At 40.5% G+C, this 22523-nt stretch overlaps 1 protein-coding gene across 2 annotated transcripts in view; it reads left to right on the top strand.

Annotated features, from left to right (window-relative positions):
* Positions 1-22523, top strand: part of SLC2A12 (solute carrier family 2 member 12) — a 76524-nt gene that overhangs the window by 25113 nt on the left and 28888 nt on the right. For both annotated transcript variants that reach the window (XM_055432889.2, XM_055432887.2), the window contains one exon: positions 174-1514. In XM_055432889.2, the coding sequence (XP_055288864.1) occupies positions 174-1514 (1341 nt within the window). The remainder of the gene's footprint in view (positions 1-173; positions 1515-22523) is intronic.

Below are 22523 nucleotides of genomic sequence, written 5' to 3'. Positions count from 1 at the left end.
GCCTGGACAATTCCATGGACTGTATAGTCCATGGGGTTGCAAAGAGTCAGACATGACTGAGCGACTTTCACATATATGTGTTTATAATCAGTGCTATGGAAATGTACTTAGACAAGGTTGAGTCTCCACCAGATGCGATTCAGAACTGACCTGTTTCTTCTCTCTGCCTGTAGGTTGTGGCATGTATACTCTCCTGTCGTCTGTCACAGCTGCTGTCAGTGGCTTCCTGGTGGGCTATGAACTTGGGATCATCTCTGGGGCTCTTCTGCAAATAAGAACCTTGTTAGTCCTGACCTGCCATGAGCAGGAAATGGTGGTGAGCTCCCTGCTTATCGGGGCCCTCCTGGCCTCTCTAATCGGAGGGGTCCTGATTGACAGGTACGGGAGAAGGGCCGCCATCATTTTGTCCTCCTGCCTTCTCGGACTTGGGAGCCTGGTCTTGATTATCAGTTTATCTTACACCACTCTTATAGGGGGGCGCATTGCTATTGGAGTTTTCATTTCACTCTCCTCCACCGCCACTTGTGTCTACATCGCAGAAATTGCTCCCCAACACAGAAGAGGCCTTCTCGTGTCACTGAACGAGCTGATGATTGTCATCGGCATTCTTTTTGCCTACATTTCAAATTATGCATTTGCCAACATTTCCCATGGCTGGAAATACATGTTCGGCCTTGTTATTCCCTTGGGAGTTTTGCAAGCTATTGCAATGTACTTTCTTCCTCCAAGTCCTCGATTTCTGGTGATGAAGGGACATGAGGAAGCTGCTAGTAAGGTTCTTGGAAAGCTGAGAGCTATCTCGGATACAACGGATGAACTCACTGTGATAAAGTCTTCCCTGAAAGATGAATATCAATACAGTTTTTGGGATCTGTTTCGTTCAAAAGACAACATGAGGACCCGAATCATGATAGGCTTAACGCTGGTATTTTTTGTACAGATCACTGGCCAGCCAAACATATTATTCTATGCATCTACTGTTTTGAAGTCTGTTGGCTTCCAAAGCAATGAGGCAGCTAGCCTCGCCTCAACAGGGGTTGGGGTCGTCAAGGTCATCAGCACCATCCCAGCCACTCTTCTCGTAGACCAGGTTGGGAGCAAAACCTTCCTGTGTATCGGTTCCTCTGTGATGGCAGCTTCGTTGGTGACCATGGGCATCGTGAATCTCAACATCCACATGAACTTCACCAGTATCTGCAGAAACCATAGTCCTATCAACCAGTCCTTGGATGAGTCTGTGTTTTATGGACCAGGTAACTTGTCAGCCAGCAATTACACTCTTAGAGAATCCTTTAAAGGGATGACTTTCCACAGCAGAAGCTCACCGAGGTCCACGAGAAATGACATAGATGGGAGAGGAGAAACAACCCTGGCTTCCTTACCAAATGCTGGACTAAGCCAAACTGAATACCAGATCGTCACAGACTCTGCAGATGTCCCCACTTTTTTGAAATGGCTTTCTTTAGCCAGTTTGCTTGTTTACGTTGCTGCCTTTTCAATTGGTCTAGGACCAAGTAAGTATTTTAGTTTTTATTCCTTTCCTCTCTCGCCTTATGAATGTTACCAATTACTTTTGACCAGTCAGAACATCCTACTGCTATAATACGTCATACATGGAAATACTAGAAACAAGCCAGGAATAGTATTGACCACCTCATGTTTCTGGTAATAAGGAAAATGCACCTGTCTTATATCTGCTTTGTGAAATGTGCAGGGCTAGTAGTCAACCAGTGAGGAGCTTCCCATTATCTGTCACATGAAGATGCTTTACTATTAATTAATTGGGAAGGAATCAGACCTCAAAAGATATGTTGCTCAAGAGAATATATTGTTTTATGAAGTCTAAGTTTACTGGGGGAGAAGGCAATGGCAAGCCACTCCAGTACTATTGCCTAGAAAATCCCATGGATTGAGGAGCCTGGTAGGCTGCAGTCCGTGGGGTCGCTAAGGGTCGGACACGACTGAGCGACTTCACTTTCACTTTTCACTTTCCACTTTCACACATTGGAGAAGGAAATGGCAACCCACTCCAGTGTTCTTGCCTGGAGAATCCCAGGGACGGGGGAGCCTGGTGGGCTTCCATCTATGGGGTCACACAGAGTTGGACACGACTGAAGTGACTTAGCAGCATCAGCAAGTTTACTGGGACATTTTCTTCTGTATAATTCTCTAATTTTTTTTAAGGTGGAAGAAAAAAATTGTGTTTAGATTTTTTTCAAAGGCACAATAATGGATGCATTCCAGTAATAGTGAAGAAGGGAATTAAGAAGGCATTATTTGGGGAAGGATGATATTTGATCACTAGAATAACCTCCCAGGACACTTGACTCTGTCAGATGGGTGAATGAGAGTCCATGTATTCCCACTGAAACAGTGCAAACAGTCTACAGGGAGGTAGCTACAAGACTGTTTTATTTGATATAGTTGGTCTATTGCAATGACAAAGTTTAATTACTTCTCTTGAGCAAACTTTATCTAGAGTTTGCTAGAATAGGTTGGTTGTTGCAGTTCTTTAATATTTTAGCTTCTCATCCAAACTCTAAACCTCTCTGTAGAGAAGTTGTGAAAGCTCTTTTTTTTTTTTTTTTGCACCTCATTGGAAAATGATGGGCTTAAAAATCAAGGGCAGTCTTTCACTACCACCCTTAGTTTCCATCTGCATCTCTCTCTGTCCCTTCTCATTCTTCCCCATCCCTCTTTCTTTCCTCATTTACAGAGCTGATATTGAAATGTTTATTTATAATGATCAAGGAGCAGATAGATTTGCTCCACAAAAGGAAAGTGCTGGAAGCTCAGGAATAATAAGAAGATGTAGGCTGTGTTGGAGGAGAAGGAATTTCATGAACATGTGCAGCTGCCAGACACTGGATAGTGTTTCTGGAAAAGGGCTTGACCTAGTGATCCACTGTTAGCTCTTCATTGAAATAATGTAGATTGAGTGACTAATTGTTTTAATAGCCAGGAACTATGCTCAATGATAGGGAAACAGTAATGAGCAAGACAGATATTGTCCTGTCTTCAAGGAGGTTTCGGTTGAATGGATTGAGCTATGCTCCCTGTGTCTGCTTCATTCTGTTCAGCAATTAGCAGGTTTGGCCTGCTTAATCTGAGTTCGTTAATGACTGGACTTGCACTAGGCCAATGTGGCCTTTCCTTCAATTCTCTGCCTCCTCATCTTTTTGCTTCTACTCCTACTTCTTTGTGAGGTCAGTCTCTAGATACTGATTCATTCAGATTCCAGAGAAGGAATCTGATCTACACTGCTCTTTGCTATGCCGAGTCATAAGTGGTTGTTCTAGTATAAGCAGCGATGGCTAGATTGGATCGCATGATCTAAAGCATTGATGTCCTGAAGCTGGCCATTTGTTTTGCAATATGGGTAGGCAGATTTCCCCATAAAGGACTGTGCTTGGGAAGACAGAGGAAACCCTACAGTACCATCAACCCCTGATCTCTCTGACAGATTCCTAGACCCTGATACTGCTTCTTAAGGCTGAAAATGATGAATACCATTAGCGAACAGTTTCCTGGAAACAAGTTTCTACCATTATTTCAGAATTCAATTACTTGGGTGTGTACCTGTGAGACGCTTGTTTTAACCAGCTTGGGTTGCCATGGCTTAGAGAACAAACATTAATTTCTCACAGTCCAGAGGCTGGGAAGTTCAAGATCAAGGAGTTAGGAGATCAGTTCTTGGCAGCTCCCTCTTTTAGAGGCAGATTTCTTGCTGTTGTAGAGTCTGAGAAAGGAGAGAAGTAGCTATATCTTTTATGTCTCTTATTATAAGGGTACTAATTCCATCATGGAAACTTCACCCTTATGACCTAATTACTTCCCAAAGGCCCCATTCCAAATATCATCACAATGGGGTTTAGGGTTTCAATATATGAATTTTGGGGAGCCATAAAATGCAGCAATAACAATGCTTACGTGTCAACTCTGATACATATAGCTAATGAAATAAATGAGTAAGCACCTTTTAAAAATTATTTTCAGAAACTCTTTAAAGTCTACTGGAAGAGCAAGATATGAGTGCTAGCTTTTACCAAGGAACAACTTAGCCTTGTCTGTGGACCTTTCTATATCAATAAGTACAATAATCTCTGCTCACTTGATAAACTTGAGGTGGTATTTATTGCTTCATTGATTTCCTTTGCTGGCATCTTTTTTCCCCTCTGTGCTTAGTTGCTTAGTCTTGTCCGACTCTGCAACCCCACGGACTGTAACCTGCCAGCTTCCTCTGTCCATGGTGATTCTCTAGGCAAGAATACTGGAGTGAGTCGCCATGCCCTCCTCCAGGGGATCTTCCCAATACAGGGATCTATCTCAGGTCTACCTCATTGCAAGCAGATTCTTTACTGTCTGAGCCACCAGGGAAGCCCCTTTTCACCTATATATTTATCATAAAACTAAAAATATTTCTCTTCCATCAGTTTTCCTGATCCAGTCTTTTGAAATATCATAGATCAACTAAGAATCTAAGAAAAGAATGCCTTTTTTTGTTTGTTTTAGAACCTCTCAGATTGGCAGAGGTTAATACAAGCTACATATTATAATATGAGAAACATTGATTTTAAACTTCCAGAGCCAACCTGTTCATTATAAGAATGCTCCTGAGCACATGCTACTCTTCTCTTTAGTTTTTGGTTAACTTTATAAAGTGCAGTAATTCTTCAGTTACACATATATCATTTGATACATTACTGTATTAGAGCAAGAGTTCCCATTTTAGGAAGTTCAGTCCAATTTTGGGGAAAATTATTGGAGGCTGTTTATTATTTACCTTCTAGAATTCCTCAGATATTATTCTATACTCATTTTAAATATATATATATATATATAAAACTTAAACTTCAGAGTCAACTAATATTATGTCAAACACTGCTCTAGGAATTTTTTACATGTTTTGGAGGTTTTACAACAAGCCTGGGAAGAAAAACATTCACCAGATTTTATAAATGAAGACACTGAATCTCAGAGAAATTAAGTGACTTGCTCACATGAAAACATGTCTTGTTTATGAAATGGACAAGACAAACAGACAGAACTGTATTGGTCCTGATGGTAATCATTAATTGCTAGTTCAGTCCTCTCCTTGAAGATGTATTAGAAATAGGAATAAATGAAAATTGCATATTATTGTCCATTGCATCAAGTCATTAAATGACCCACTGCATTTTATGCAAGATAGAGGTAGTCTCTTTTTCTGAAGCTCTGCTAGGTAAGTGAGCATATACATTTTTTATAAGATTGAACTGTGGGATAAAAGAGAAGGAAAATAATGATGAAATGCAGAAGGTTTTGACATGCATTTACTTGAATAACTAAACAATTAAGATATGTTTAGCATGTATATTGGTTGAAATGCAAGCTCAGCTCCAACAAAGACCAAAATAAAAGTAGCTTAAATGAGATAGGTGTTTCTTTCTCTCTCAGTTAACAGCTGGACTTGGGTAGTTTGGGGCGCTATGGAGGTTTCCAGCTCAGTCACCAGTAGCCAATAGATAGTGTCCCTAAACCTCATGGTAGCCCAAACTTTGATATTGGTTCCTGGTCTATCATGATGCCTATTTAGAAATATTAAGATGCATATTCCCTGGTGGCTCAGAGGTTAAAGTGTCTGCCTCCAATGCGGGAGACCCGGGTTCGATCCCTGGGTCGGGAAGATCCCCTGGAGAAGGAAACGGTAACCCACTCCAGTATTCTTGCCTGGAGAATCCCATGGACGGAGAAGCCTGGTAGGCTACAGTCCACGGGGTCGCATAGAGTCGGACACGACTGAGCGACGGAACAGAACAGAACAGAACAGAAGATGCATATAAAAATTTCATCATCCTTTTCTGATACCTGATGATCCCTTGAGAATAAGTGAAATGCACAAGTACAGGCAATTAAAAGGAGGCTTGCTATACAAAGGCCTGTTAAGAAGACATTGTGAGAAATTCTATAAGAAAAGTAGAACCACTATGAGTGATATGAGATAAGGAATTTTCTGCAGGGATTAGACACCACATAATTGTGGGAGCTGCTGAGAAAGCACAGATCTGGAAGGGACAGTTAGAGGAAAGAGAGAAGGTCACTCATCAGGGCCTCAGAGGAAAGCTGGTGGAGTCTGGGAAGCCTGTGCCCTCTGCATCTGGATGCAGCCTGAAGATTCTGCAGGTCAGCAGGGCAGGTGGGAGGAAAAGCTGGACTTGGAGCAGGGGCAGCAAAGACCAGGGACCCTGCTAGGACAAGCAGGAATCCCTAAGGAGAAATGGGAACCCACATCTGTCTCACCACGTCAATTCTGATAATGCAGGCCACCTGCGGAAAACCGGTGTCCTTTTCCACAGAGCCCTCCCATGTGCCTGGCCTGGTACTTGGAGAAGTTGGAGGACATCTGGATGTACTGGCTGCTCCTCCATGCCAACAAGGACAACCAGCATATCACAACAACTTATACATCCTGCACTGATGTCCAGGGTGCCAACCCCCCAAGCACAGGGCTGAGTGTCACTTTGGCCTTCCAAGTCTCAGGCAAATTTCTCTTTTGGCCAACCCTCACCCAGAACTACATGGGGAAGGGAATTCTGGGAAATGTAGTTCCAGCTTAGCTAAATTGACACAGGACAAAATGGTCAGGTGATAAACTTGACTAAGAGAATAAATTTGAATCTGGAAAGAAATATTTCAGAGGGTCAAAGGCTCTGTATTTGTCTTCTGTGTAGACATTTATTTCTTTTAATTAAACATTACTTGTTAAAATATATGACTAGCTTCCATTCCACCTAGTTCTGAAAAAGAGGTTAAGTCATTTCATTACTGTCTCTTAGCTTTTGTTTCTTTAGCTATAAAACTGAAGACACTCTTTTGCTAATGCATGATAAAAGCTTTCATATTTATTTTCTCAGGAATGTTAATTGTCTCCCTTGAGCTGACGATCGTCACGTATCTCCAGTTCCATCACCTCACATGACTTCTTGTTCCTTTTTTCCCAATGAGTGCTGGACTTTTCCATTTTGATGCTTCACTGTCAGCTGAGCACAAAGAAGCTGTTGCTGAATTCTTATTCCCCTTATGCCAAGAAGACTTGTCTTTGTTTTCCATGGGGTAGTCACTCTGCCAGTCACTCAGTTCTAATGCTCTGGGACCATTTCCCCATGGAGTCAATGATCGAAAGTTCCTGGATTTTCCCTCAAAATGCTCCTCTGTTCATGTTGTCCTTCCCTTTTCTGCCATCCTCATCTATTCCTTATGGCCTCATCCTGAGATTACTGGGAAGCCCTTCCTCTGGTTCTTTCCCCTTCCAGCCTTTTCCACATACATACATCCACCATACCAGTATTCCCTAGACAACCATGGTCACAAATCTACCATGACTTCCCACTTTCTTCCATATCAGAAAAGTCAAATCATTTTCAAGATGAAAAAAAGACTAGAAATGCTCTACTCTTCATTTTCCTTTTATAAAAAAGAAACAAATTCTGAGAGATTGAGATCACAGAGATTTAGGGCTAGATCACAGAGATTTAGGACTATCTATCTGAAGCCTAATTCCATTCTCTTTCTGCTATGATATCATGCATCCTGGAAGGAAAGGAAGTGTGATTTTCAAGGTCCTCCATCAGCCACCCAGCTCCATCAGGGTGTCTGCATGACTCCAAGGGAACCATTTACATTATAGTCTATAGACTTTTCTTCCAGGGCTACCATTCATATAGAAATACATTTAGATTGCTGGGGATACAAAGAGTTGTGACATGAGGCAATACTTTGCTCTCTGTGCATTTTTATTTTCCACTGCACCATACCCAGGTCAGGAGACAGAAAACACTTGTGACCTCTTTTCATTTTGCATCTAGTCTACCCAGATCCCTCCTATCTTGAAAGCTCAGTGAAAGTCTTATCTCCTCTATGAATTCACTCCATTTCTTCAAGGCCTTTATTCATATGAACCACCAGTTATTTCTAGTGTAGAGTAGTTTAGTTCTAGGCTACAAAGAGCCTGAATTTGAAATTAGAAAACTTGAGTTCTAATCTCAGTTCTTCCGCCTACTGGTTATGTGATTTTCGGTCATTTATTTTCTCTGAAGCTGTTTCTAAATCCATGAACTAGGCATAATAATACCTGTCCTACATCACAGAGCATAGGTGAGTATCAAGGGAGCCAATGCATAGGCATGTGTTTTGGATCCTGTAGTATATGATGTATATGAAAGTTACCACGTGATAACAACTTCAGTTCAGTTCAGTAGCTCAGTCGTGTCCGACTCTTTGCAACCCCATGAATCACAGCATGCCAGGCCTCCCTGTCCATCACCAACTCCCGGAGTTCACGCAAACTCATGTCCATTGAGTCGGTGATGCCATCCAGCCATCTCATTCTCTGTCGTCCCCATCTCCTCCCACCCCCAATCCCTCCCAGCATCAGACTCTTTTCCAGTGAGTCAACTCGTCGCATGAGGTGGCCAAAGTATTGCAGTTTCAGCTTTAGCATCAGTCCTTCAAATGAACAGCCAGGATTGATCTCCTCTAGAATGGACTGGTTGGATCTCCTTGCAGTCCAAGGGACTCTCAAGAGTCTTCTCCAGCACCACAGTTCAAAATCATCAATTCTTCGGCGATCAGCTTTCTTCACAGTCCAACTCTCACATCCATACATGACCACGGGAAAAACCATAGCCTTGACTAGATGGACCTTGTTTGGTAAAGTAATGTCTCTACTTTTTAATAGGCTATCTAGGTTGGTCATAACTTTCGTTCCAAGGAGTAAGTGTCTTTTAATTTCATGGCTGCAATCAGCATCTGCAGTGATTTTGGAGCTCCAAAAAATAAAGTCTGACACTGCTTCCACTGTTTCCCCATCTATTTCCCATGAAGTGATGGGACCAGATGCCATGATCTTTGTTTTCTGAATGTTGAGCTTCAAGCCAAAGTTTTTGCTCTCCTCTTTCACTTTCATCAAGAGGCTTTTCAGTTCCTCTTCACTTTCTGCCATAAGGGTGGTGTCATCTGCATATCTGAGGTTATCGATATTTCTCCCGGCAGTCTTGATTCCAGCTTGTGCTTCTTCCAGCCCAGCGTTCCTCATGATGTACTCTGCATATAAGTTAAATAAGCAGGGTGACAATATACAACCTTGACGTACTCCTTTTCCTATTTGGAACCAGTCTGTTGTTCCATGTCCAGTTCTGACTGTTGCTTCCTGACCTGCATACAGGTTTCTCAAGAGGCAGGTCAGGTGGTCTGGTATTACCATCTCTTTCAGAATTTTCCACAGTTTATTGTGATCCACAGAGTCAAAGGCTTTGGCATAGTCAATGAAGCAGAAATAGATGTTTTTCTGGAACTCTCTTGCTTTCTCCATGATCCAGCGGATGTTGGCAATTTGATCTCTGGTTCCTCTGACTTTTCTAAATCCTGCTTGAACATCTGGGAGTTCACGGTTCATGTATTGCTGAAGCCTGGCTTGGAGAATTTTGAGCATTCCTTTACTAGCGTGTGAGATGAGTGCAATTGTGCGATAGTTTGAGCATTCTTTGGCATTCCCTTTCTTTGGAATTGGAATGAAGACTGACCTTTTCCAGTCCTGTGGTCACTGCTGAGTTTTCCAAATTTGCTGGCATATTGAGTGCAGCACTTTCACAGCATCATCTTTCAGGATTTGAAATAGCTCAACTGGAATTCCATCACCTCCACTAGCTTTGTTCGTAGTGATGCTTTCTAAGGCCCACTTGACTTCACATTCCAAGATGTCTGGCTCCAGGTGAGTGATCACACCATCGTGATTATCTTCGTCGTGAAGATCTTTTTTGTACAGTTCTTCTGTGTATTCTTGCCATCTCTTCTTAATATCTTCTGCTTCTGTTAGGTCCATACCATTTCTCTCCTTTATCGAGCCCATCTTTGCATGAAAGTTTCCCTTGATATCTCTAATTTTCTTGAAGAGATCTCTTGTTTTTCCTATTCTGTTGTTTTCCTCTATTTCTTTGCATTGATCACTGAGGAAGGCTTTCTTATCTCTCCTAGCTATTCTTTGGAACTCTGCATTCAGATGCTTATATCTTTCCTTTTCTCCTTTGCTTTTCGCTTCTCTTCTTTTCACAGCTATTTGTAAGACCTCCTCAGATGGCCATTTCGCTTTTTTGCATTTCTTTTCCATGGGGATGGGCTTGGTCCCTGTCTCCTGTACAATGTCATGAACCTCCATCCATAGTTCATCAGGCACTCTATCTATCAGAACTAGTCCCTTAAATCTATTCCTCACTTCCACTGTATAATTATAAGGGATTTGATTTAGGTCATATCTGAATGGTCTAGTGGTTTTCCCTACTTTCTTCCATTTAAGTCTGAATTTGGCAATAAGGAGTTCATGATCTGAGCCACAGTCAGCTCCTGGTCTTGTTTTTGCTAACTGTATACAGCTTCTCCATCTTTGGCTGCAAAGAATATAATCAATCTGATTTCGGTGTTGACCATCTGGTGATGTCCATGTGTAGAGTCTTCTCTTGTGTTGTTGGAAGAGGGTGTTTGCTATGACCAGTGTGTTCTCTTGGCAAAACTCTATTAGCCTTTGCCCTGCTTCATTCCGTGCTCCAAGGCCAAATTTGCCTGTTACTCCAGGTGTTTCTTGACTTCCTACTTTTGCATTCCAGTCCCGTAGAATGAAAAGGACATCTTTTTTGGGTGTTAGTTCTAAAAGGTCTTGTAGGTCTTCATAGAACCGTTCAACTTCGGCTTCTTCAGCATTACTGTTTGGGGCATAGACTTGTATTACTGTAATATTGAATGGTTTGCCTTGGAAACAAACAGAAATCATTCTGTTGTTTTTGAGATTGCATCCAAGTACTGCATTTCGGACTCTCTTGTTGACCATGATGGCTACTCCGTTTTTTCTAAGGGATTCCTGCCCACAGTAGTAGATATAATGGTCATCTGAGTTAAATTCACCCATTCCAGTCCATTTTAATTCACTGATTCCTAGAATGTCGACGTTCACTCTTGTCATCTCCTGTTTGACCACTTCCAATTTGCCTTGATTCATGGACCTAACATTCCAGGTTCCTATGCAATATTGCTCTTGACAGCATCAGATCTTGCTTCTATCACCAGTCACATCCACAACTGGGTATTTGTTTTGCTTTGGCTCCGTCCCTTCATTCTTTCTGGAGTTATTTCTCCACTGATCTCCCATAGCATACTGGGCACCTACCAACCTGGGAAATTCCTACTTAGTCCTTAATGAAACAGTGTATTGCTTTTGAGTGTTTACTGGTTTATTAACCAGAATGTGGTTACTGGATTGTAAGCTCTTGGAGGGAAGACATGACATCTCGTATTTTTTCCTTCTATCCCTTGAAGTCGTGCTGAGTGCTAAGTTGCTCAGTGTTGTCTGACTCTTTGTGCCAAGAGTAGTTCACCAGCCTCCCTGTCCGTGGGGTTCTCCAGACAAGAATACTGAACTGGGTTGCCATACCCTCCTCCAGAGGATTATCCCAACCAGATTCAAACCTGCATCTCCTTTGTCTCCTGATTGACAGGCAGGTTCTTTACCATTAGCACCACTTGTCTGAAAATGATGCAGGGGTACATTCATGTTTCTAAGGAGGAGAGCGAAAGAACTTTAAAACAAAGTTGAATATACAGGAAAAGTCTTGGACTGTGTTTCTTCATCTGTGTCAAGCTATATCTAGTTGGTAGGCTAAGTACTAACAAAGCTAGGGTCACTAGCTTGCCACAGAAAAGCCTGTATGTCCTGAAACCATCACGTTTTTGCAGAACAATCCATCACTTTGCAATCACACACCTCAGTTTGGGACTCAGACCCACAGTCTTCTAACCTCACTCCTTTGGGTGGGACTCCAATCCAGCTGCACTTCAGTTGGTACTTGAACCCACAATTTCTGGCTTAAGAGGGGCCTTGAACCCACAGTCTCCCAGCTGAAACTACACACCTGGTCACAGGACTTAATGAACCTCAGGTTACTTTTGTCTTGCTGCAGAAAAAATTCAGCAAGAGGCAAAGTGACAGGCAAGAAGGAGGTTTATTAATATAGGACACTTGTGAAGGATACAAGAGGGTGGGCAAGAGGAATCTGCTCTGAAAAATAAATAGGAAAGCAGGTTTATTTAGGGAGAAACATACTCCACAGACAGAGTTCAGGCCATTGCAGAAGGCGAGAGGCCCCCAAATATGGGGTCATTAGTTTGTATGAGCTGGATAATTTCATAGGCTAATAAGTGGGAGAATTATTCCAACTATTTTGGAGAAGGGGACTGAGATTTCCAGGAACTGAGCCACTGCCCACTCTGACCTTTCATGGTTAGCCTCAGAACTGTCATGATGCCTATGGGTGTGTCATTTTGCACATGCTAATATAATGAGCATATAATGAGGTCAAGGCTATGGTTTTTCCTGTGCTCATGTATGGATGTGAGAGTTGGACTGTGAAGAAAGCTGATTGCTGAGGAATTGATGCTTTTGCACTGTGGTGCTGGAGAAGACTTTTGAGAGTCCCTTGGACTGCAAGGAGATCCAACCAGTCCATTTCAGAGGAGATCAATCCTGGGTGTTCATTGGAAGGACTAATGCTAAAACTGAAACTCCAATACTTTGGCCAACTCATACGACGAGTTGACTCATTGGAAAAGACTCTGATGCTGGGAGGGATTGGGGGCGGGAGGAGATGGGGACGACAGAGGATGAGATGGCTGGATGGCATCACCAGCTCGATGGACATGAGTTTGAGTGAACTCTGGGAGTTGGTGATGGACAGGGAGGCCTGGCATGCTGTGATTCATGGGGTCACAAAGAGTTGGACGCGACTGAACTGAACTGAACTGAAGGTTCACTGAAAGTCAGTCTTGTGCCATTTTGGGCCTAATCTGTTCTAACCAGCCTTTATCATACCCTCAATGGCCTTGTCATTCTTTTAAAGGTTGTGCCCTGCCCTCTTCCCTCCTGTCTCAATTTGGGCATGAGTTCTAAAAATCTTTTTCTGTTATGGCCTCCAGGAAAAGATGCAGGAGAGTTAGCAGTGCTCAGAAACAAGTAGTTGGAAGCACTTAGGGCATTTTTCAAGTCATAAAGATTTATTTGGGAATTTCAGACACAGAGTATCTAAAAGTAGTACCAGATTTTTTTTTTTTTTGACACCTCTGCTTTTTGCTCTCACATGAAGAAGAGTCTTTCAGAGCATTTCTTAGAACAAAAGCAAAGCTAATGAGATGAGAATCTCAGGTTTGAAGGAAGTTTGCATTTGGGAAAGGGAAATAACCCATCATCTCCTGATTTCTTCCACTTGTAATTGCTGTTTCAAGCACTGATTCAGATATTCACACCTGAGGCTAGAAGGCAAGCAGTAGGAGACAGAATGTGGTGGTGATTTAGTTTACTCAGTCATGTCGAACTCTTGTGACCCCATTGATTATAGCCCACCAGGTTCCTCTGTCCTTGGGATTCCCCAGGCAAGAATACTGGAGTGGGTTGCCATTTCTTTCTCCAGGGGATATTCCCAACCTGGGGATCAAACCCATGTCTCCTGAATTGCAAGAGGATACTTTACTGCTGAGCCATCAGAGAAGCTCGAATACATTCCTATTAAGGAAAACAACAGTTAATTCACATTGATGGCTTGAGACTAATAATCTTGCTAGAGACTTTAGCAGAAATCTGAGTAATTCTCCTTTTATTTCTTGCTAAGAGTTAGTCATTTATGTCCATGTTCATATTGTAGTTAATTTTTTCTTTTCCAAAGAAACCATGCCATAAGAATTCCAATTCAGTAACCAAAATTGTATTCTAGGGTATTGGCACAAATGATTTGGAATTTAAAGAATATTTTTATTAAGAGCAAATTTTCATTGCAGATCATGAATGCATTGTAAAACTTATTAACCTGATGTGATTATTGCTCAGGTATTTCATTTAGAGAGTTTATTACTTGTAATAGAAACAAATCCTTTGTGTCAACAGGGGCATAAAGTACTTGCTGTTCCAAAGAAAACTCAAAAGCAAGATTAAATCATCTTTATTAAATCTTTTAAAATATGGGTTGGCTTAGAACAACATTCTTTCATTGTATTAGATCACAACATAGTTTCTCTTGTCAAAAAGTATTTCTATTTTTAGGCTAAAGTGTATGCCCTACATTATTTCACTTTCTGGTCCTCTGTTCGCCTGAGTCTAGAATAATTGGGGTACTCTGGAATTTCGAATTCAGAAGGGGGCTTAAATTTGCTACCAAGTAATCTTACATATTTTATTTTGTACATTTAAAATATTATTCTATGGAGGAATCCATGGGTTTCACAAGCCTGCTGAAGGGGTTCATAGAGGTTAAGAACTTCTGCCCTTCTATAACTCATAAACTCTTCCATCAAATAAAATCACAATATATACCCCACTGCTTTTATTAGAGACTTTTATGAAACATTCTGTTTTCCACATCTCATCTCTCCCTTTAAAATATGTTCAAAATCTTAACTTGACTCTCCACTCTTTCTGGGGTGATTCTGATCATTTTGCTGCTGCTGCTACGTTGCTTCAGTCGTGTCCGACTCTGTGCGATACCATAGATGGCAGCCCACCAGGCTCCCCTGTCCCTGGGATTCTCAAGGCAAGAATACTGTAGTGGATTGCCATTTCCTTCTCCATCTGATCATTTTAGCTCCTTCTGATAATGAACACTTTTCTATTGTAGTTCAAGCTTCAGGGTAGAACCAAAGATCCCTGATATTGTGAGGATATAGAACCACAGAGAGATTTGTCTTCTTTTTAGGCTTCAAAAGTAAAGCAGAAATGAGTCCAAACCCAAAGCATAAAGTTATTATCTCATGAGTTCATTTGAGGTAATACATGTGTAGCCGCCTTCCTTAAAATAGCCTCTGTAACTCAGAAAAATGTGTGTGACTGTTCTTTTCAAAACAATTATTAGGGCCTTTGTAAAAAATTCCAAAAACTCCTATGTCCATAAATTAATTAACCTCTTCTTCTTATCTCATGACTAATATCTTTTCATTACAGCAGATTGAAGGAATTTGTTCAAGGTCACATATTAAGCTCCATAATGAGGCTATGACTGTTATCCTTTGTATTCTCAAGTTCAAGCAGAACTTTACCCTGAAGATTGAATGACAGGTGACACCAAATCACCTCCCCCTATCTCTTCTTCCAAATAGGCAAGAACTCCAGCAAGAAATCATCTTGGAGTGACCTGGAAGAGAGGAGAGGGGCAGAAGGTGGTGGGGATTCATCTGGTCACTCACTTGTCCAGCACATGTGAATGGCTCAGTCATGACCCACTGGGCATGGTGCCCATTGCTGGTGACTCAGGGATGGATGAGCAAAAGCCACACCTCCCCTGCATGGAGCTAGTGGTGGGGACAGGCAATAAGACAGAAAATAAATAGATGTATAATATAGCTTTGAGAAGAGAGAAGTGTCAACATTTAAATGGAAGCAAGAGTGATGGAGAAAAATAAAGAAGGATCAGGGATAACATCAATGGCCTTAAGGGGGACACGCAAAGTTTAGAAGGAGGTTTGGGAGGAGAGCAAGAAAGCCTGCAGAGGTTGTAGACAAAGTGCATGAATTCAGACCAGACTTTGGCATCAAGTTTCCTGACACTGAATTGCAGTTCCATGGTCTAGACTCCAGACAAGTCAATCCATCTCCCCAGGCTTCAGCTTCCTGACCTACCTCACAGTTTAACTGTGGGGTTAAACAAAGCTATTTGCATGTAGTATACCTAGTGTATTGCCTGGTGGGTGGCATGGACTCAATACACTTAGTTATTAGTGCTATTAAACATCTAGGTACAGTCTAGACTTGAGGTGGATGTTTCCAGTAATGCCAAGTGCTGACCTCAGCTGGCATTTTGCTTAATTCATTTCAGGAGACATAGCAAATGTTCCACAGCTCCATATTGAATTATGATGCCATGGTCCTTCTCACCTCCCTTCTAAACATCATTCCAATTAGGTCAAGACTAAAGAAAATACAAGTATTGCTTGAAGTATGGTTCAGTTCTGCATTACCTACAGTCAAGAGAGCCTTCTAATACATCAGACAGATGTTACAGAAAATTCTGAGGCTTTGGTGAAAGGTGTGATTTAGGCTGAGAAATAATCAATTCTCTATTATTCTGAGTTGGCACAACAAATTTAGACTGTGTCTTGAGTGTGCACAGTCTGTCTTGTTCATTGTTGTTTCCTTGAGCCTAACCTAGTGCCTGGCCCACAGTAAAGGCTCAAGAAATGTTTGTTAGATGAGTCCAAAAAAGTTTCTGGAACTCTTTCAGCTTCTGTGATGTAGGGGTGCTGTCTCTCTAGTCAGGCGTTGACATATCCTGATCTCCTCTAGTATGAATTTGTATCTATATAAAGGGCATCAGAAATAAAAGTGGTTTGTGTGGTACTTCATACACATTTGACCAAAAGTTATGTCTGAGTAAAGCTACTCAATTGAGGATGTGGAGCCATCTCTAATTCATTTGGTGAGTTAAGAAGTTTCATGTCTTAAATTTACAAAAATTAAGGCCATAAAAAATGTATGGTATTAGAAAATATTATTTCTATTATGTTCTCCAATATAAGATTCAACCCTTCTCCTGAAGTGGAAAAAAAGACTGAGATTAGCCATATCATGGGACAATAATTCCTACCTTGGTTTAGTAATTGAATGTTTTAAAACTTGACTCTTTCCAAAAAAGTGTTGAGATAATTTCTTCCCGGTTTTCCTAGCAGAAATATACAAAAGTCTAAATCTGGTATTTGGGGGTTGTTTTTACTTACTTAATTAGTGTTAGAGTTTATAGAAATATTTCAATGGATTATATGAGGCTTAAGAATCATGTAAAATTTCTCAGATGTAAGCGGGAAGTCTAAAGTTAATAATGTAATAAAAGATCTTTGTAAAAAAATTCATACCATAGCTACAAATAATTAGCTCTCAAGAACTATAAACTGGCTGATATTTGAGCCCACTAGCAAGCTTACAAATCAGTTTCATGGATTTTGGCAAAAGACAGGAGACTCTTCGGTCAGAGACGAAAGACAGTTTATTACTCTTAGCAATAGTAATAGCCAGAGTTAATAGCATTTGCATGGTTCCCCAAGCCTTAATGCCTTGACATCATGAACCAGGCCAGATGACACCGACACATAGAATGGGTTATTTTAGAGGAGAGGAATCCCAACCTTGGGGAACCCAAGTCTTTTATAATAGACAGCAAACCAACCTGATTTTTCCCTTGGAGGGAGACATTAATTTAAGCAATAGTAAGCACACTTTTGCCCAGAGGAGACACGCCATCTTCCAAGGCTGCTTGTTATATGAACATCCTTAGAAAGACAGTCTGGAACAAAGTCAGTGCCTTTTCTCAGGAAACATACTGAAATGCAAGACCCATGAAAAATTGTTTTTCAACTCAAATATTCTAAAAGGGCCACTTTCTGTTTAAAACAAAACATTGAAACTTTTTAAGGCACAAAGATTGTAGAGCCTAGCTTTGTTTGTTTGGTTTTGTGGCGTTTAAGCAGCCTTTTGGAGGATAGGTATCAGTAGTAAGCATATGACTCGTCTGCTATAGCATTTAATCTAAAATTTATAACTAAATAATGAGCTCTTCTAAAAGAAATTGTTCATGTGATGTTTGCATAGTTAAAGATAATGACAATTCCAGGGATGTGGAACAGCAGGTTCTAATTTGGAAGTTTACTTAGCTGCTCTACTCCAAGATATACAGGGTTTAGAACAAAGGCTTGCAGACCAGAATTACATACATCAAATGTTTCCAAAGAGATTTTGATATTCTTCATATTTCCTTCTAGGCTCCAGGCCTCTAATACTCAAAACCATTACAGTCAAAGACTTTTTTAGTGCTCAATCTTTTCTTTTTCCTACCATTCTTATGAAATAATATATACTTTTAAAGAAAAGGCATATTGATTAAACTATTATTCTTTAAACAGAAGAATTTTATTATCAAATGTAGCCATTATACAATCATATTCACCCAATGGGTTTGTGTTAAGTATGTCTACCTTTAAGATCTTCCAAATATTTTTTTCTTTTAAGTTTTATGTTTCAGTTATCACCAAAATTCATACCAATACTGTTCCTCCTCATCCCCAGTTAATTAAGTTAAAAGATATTTAGCTTGATTAAAGTGGTGATTTATTTGGTCCTCTGTTGTTAGTCATTACAGTAATGCAAAGTAAACCAACAATAGTATCTGAATGGTTTTATATTAAATTTGCATCCAAGCAAAAGAGGACAAACTTAAAGAAAAGAAATATGTGCCCTTTGCCAATTAAATTTCACTTTCCTCTTTGGAGTTAGATGATGCACTGCTGCTGCTAAGTGACTTCAGTTGTGTCCGACTCTGTGACCCCATAGACGGCAGCCCATCAGGCTCCCCCGTCCCTGGGATTCTCCAGGCAAGAACACTGGAGTGGGTTGCCATTTCCTTCTCCAATGTGTGAAAGTGAAAAGGGAAAGTGAAGTCGCTCAGTCATGTCTGACTCGTAGCGACCGCATGGATTGCAGCCTACCAGGCTCCTCCGTCCATGGGATTTTCTAGGCAAGAGTACTGGAGTGGCTTGCCGTTGCCTTATGCACAGTGGTTCCCAAAAGAACCAAAGAGTCTGAAACTGTATTCATGTAGCACAAACACAGCTAAACACAGAGAAATAGCACCATTTATTACATTGCCATCAACAACTGTTCACATAACATATTTCATTGGTGTTTAACTTTCCTCTCTGACCTGCACTATGATCATTGCCTCATGCCCTTAAAAATTATGAATATCAGACAGTGACGACATTAAAGAAATAAAGGTTTTAATACTATCTTAATAAGCACAGTATTCGTTTTTTACTTTATTGTTCTTCAGAACATGTTAAGCATTTTTCCAAAGAACACTTGCAACATTAAAAACTATAATGCTTTTTACACTGAAGTCTGAAGCATAATTCATAAGAAAAGTACAACATAAAATATTACATGTGAAGCATGCCATTCACATCATACTGTAAACCAGAGTGGACTACTTTTTTGTAACTCCTTCCCTTTTTTCTTTTTAGTTTTGAATTCTAGTTCAATGATCTGCAAATTGAGATAAGCATACTCCTGGGGGCTACTTTCTGGAATCTTCCTTCAATGATACATTAAAGGAAATAAATTTCTTTATTTTTAGGAAAAATCTGTTTCCTAAAGTTTCTTCTTCCCTATCTTCCCACTAATAACTATTCTTCCACTTAAAAGAAAGGACATCTATTACCTGCCAGAAATCTTATTATGACAATATGTCCCCAATTATAAAAACCTGAGGAACACTAATCAAAAAGGCAGTTGGAGATATTGGTATAGGTGTGGACTAGAAAAATGACTATAATGACTATATAATAATACTTCTTAAGCTTAGATATTTCCAATAATTTGCTTTCAACAAACCTATAGACTGAGCTAATCAAGTTATCAACTGATACATCATTACAACAGATTTTTTTTGTTAACTTAAAGAATGTAGTGACACTGCTATTATAAAAAATTTTCAACTCCCCATCAATTTTTATTATTCTTGAAAACATTTCATCTATTTAAAAATGTAAACTTTATGTTAAATACCATATTGCTATATTTTTAAATGGATGAAGATGAATATCAAATAGAGATGGTATTTAAATTCCACTGGAACTATTTGAGTGATATAAATATTCTCTATTATAAACATAGAGTTTAAATGCCATCAAAAATAAATAAAAAATCATTGAAATTGCATATTTTGCTGTCATTCAAATTTATGGTAAAAAAAAGTGAGATGTTTATTTATAAATGAAAGAAAGTACTTAGCTTTTCTAATTATTTTAAAGGCTACACAGGCGTGAAAGCTTGAAGACCACTGCCACAGTTCTTATTCCCAGTTGGTACCTGCTCACAATAGGTTCCATTTTTAACTCTGGAATTTTTTTAAGGGTTTAAAATTTAATCCAATTAATCCACATAATCCAATCTCTCCTAAAATATTTTAGAAAATCATTTCTGATTGATTCTGGCTAGAAATCATTAAAATAGAAAGATTGGGGAACATTGAGGCTTTATTTCATTGTTTTTCTTAGTTTGTTAATATTCTGGAATAAAGTATCCATTTTAAAAGCGGCCAGGAGTGAGCAAAATTCATAGAGACTGAGAGAAGGGAGAACACAAAAAATAAAGTAAAGCTACAATATCATTGCTGATGTTGTGGATGGTGGTTTGCTGTGCTGTGCTTAGTTGCTCAGACATGTCCGACCCTTTGCGACCCCATGGACTGTATCCAGCCAGGTTTCTCTGTCCATGGAGATTCTCCAGGCAAGAATACTGGAGTGGGTTGTCATGTCCTTTTCCAGGGGATCTTCCCAACCCAGGGATCTAACCCAGGTCTCCTGTGTTACAAGTGGATTCTTTACCATCTGAACCACCAGGGAAACCCAAGAATACTGGAGTGGGTAGCCTATCTCTTCACTAGGGGAACTTCCTGATCCAGGAATCGAACCAGGGTCTCCTCCACTGCAGGTGAAATCTTTACCAGCTGAGCTACCTGGAAGCCCAATGGTGGCTTATAGAGGAGTATATTTTTAAAGGACAAGATTTTCCCACTCAAGGAACTTATAAGATCATAATTTAAACATCTAGTTGGAAGGAAATGGGCATACTCCCTTTCAAATTCATATTTTAAGTACCTCTTTACAGTAAGAGGAGAGCTGGATCTGCTGCACATTGCTTGCAAAGTCAGTAAAAGTCATAGGATTTGGCTTCACTCCTACAAAGTGTAGGACACTGGCTCCATCAGGTTGTTGGGAACTCTGCAGCCTAAATGTAGAACTTCCTCCAAGTTGCTAGGAGTTCCCTAAGAGTTTGGTAAGGTAAGAGTTTCAATCCTTCGATGAGTCTTTCAGACCTGAGGCTGCCATGCCACGTGGTTCAGGAAATGCTCAAGCCAAATGGAAAGCATGCCTGAAATGCTGCAGGGTTTACATCTGAAAGCACAGGGAGAGAAAGGACAGCCTCTGTGGGAAAAAAAAATGTTCAGCAGTGGCAGAAATATAGGAGGAGGGGGAGATAAGCGTGGCTGCTGACATGGCAGAGCTCTCAGCTGTTTCCACTGATTGGCCCTATTTATCCAAGTTTGTGTCCTCTGCTGCACACAGAGCCACTTCAGTGAGTTTGTCCCTCATGGTCATTTTATGGCACTCTGTGCAGCCATAAACACCACGGATTTCATCTGGATCAGGCCTGTTCTGACAGGCAACCTTGGTGATTGAATACCATGTGAAATATGAGTCTCAATATTTGTGAACAGTCATCTCCCAGCAAGTCCAAAATTTCCTCAATCCTTGTAACCTGGAGAAGAGTTCAAAGACTCATGCAGACATTTATAGGCACATATTGCAGAGGTGGTCCTGGAAGAGTAGGTAAAAGGTGAAATAATAGATGTCAAGGAGAATTGTTGCAGGGCTTGCTCACCTGCAGTGAATGGCTGCACTCACTGTGGAAGAATTATTATATCTCTGACTACTCCAGAGAGAGCCACCACTTTACTGCGGCATGTGGCAATAACTTGATTTTTGGTGGTGAGAAATTAGTCTGTCTCACTGGGAAAACATTGAGGATTAAAAAAGAAACATAAACTTCCACCTATTATTAAATATCAATATATTAAATTCCTGTGATAGTTTATACCTCTTTGCTCTTTACTTATGAATTGAAACAGCTTCTCCATTCCCTCTGCTTTGGGTACTCACTGCACTTTTCCACTGAACGTGGAGGCATAAAATTCTGGCACCATCTTGCACCTAAGACTGCCATGGAGGGACTTTACCCTTTCAGTAAGTTCTATCTTGCTGCAAATAGCACTTTCAGATCTTTATTTCACTTTCTATGGATCTGAAAACCTGTACTTTTTATGATTCTGAGATCTGTTAAAGCTATTTTAACATTGTTGTTCAGTCTCTAAGTTGTGTCCGAGCCTTTGAGATCCCATGGACTGCAGCACACCAGGCTTCCCTGTCCTTTACTACCTCCTGGAGTTTGCTCAAACTCATGTCCATTGAGTCAGTGATGCCATCCAACCATCTCACCCTCTGTCATCCCCTTTTCTTCCTGCCTTCAATGTTTACCAGCATCAGGGTCTTTTCCAATGAGTGGGCTCTTTGCAACAGGTGGCAAAAGTTTTAGAGCTTCAGCTTCAGCATCAGTCCTTCCAATGAATATTCAGGGTTGATTTCCTTTAGGATTAACTGGTTTGATCTCCTTGCAGTCCAAGGGATTCTCAAGAGTCTTCTCCAACACCACAGTTCAAAAGCAGGACCCCTGCCTGCATCAAATACCCATGGCAGGAAGGAGCCCGGGGGACTGGCCTGTGGCATAGATGATTTGTCTTCAACAAAGTGAACTTACTTACTTTTATCTTGTATTTGCTCAAGGACAACCTTGTTACAAAGGCTTCACCAAAATTACGCAGCTATCATTCTTCTCAGAGCCAGATCCTCAGTCT

Source organism: Moschus berezovskii, chromosome 10 (genome assembly GCF_049115385.1).
Source record: "Moschus berezovskii isolate FMDL1 chromosome 10, NW_MosBer_1.0, whole genome shotgun sequence".
Taxonomy (NCBI): Eukaryota; Metazoa; Chordata; class Mammalia; order Artiodactyla; family Moschidae; genus Moschus; species Moschus berezovskii.
The sequence above is the reverse complement of the archived record's forward strand: the minus strand, read 5'-3'. Positions and strand labels throughout refer to the sequence as shown.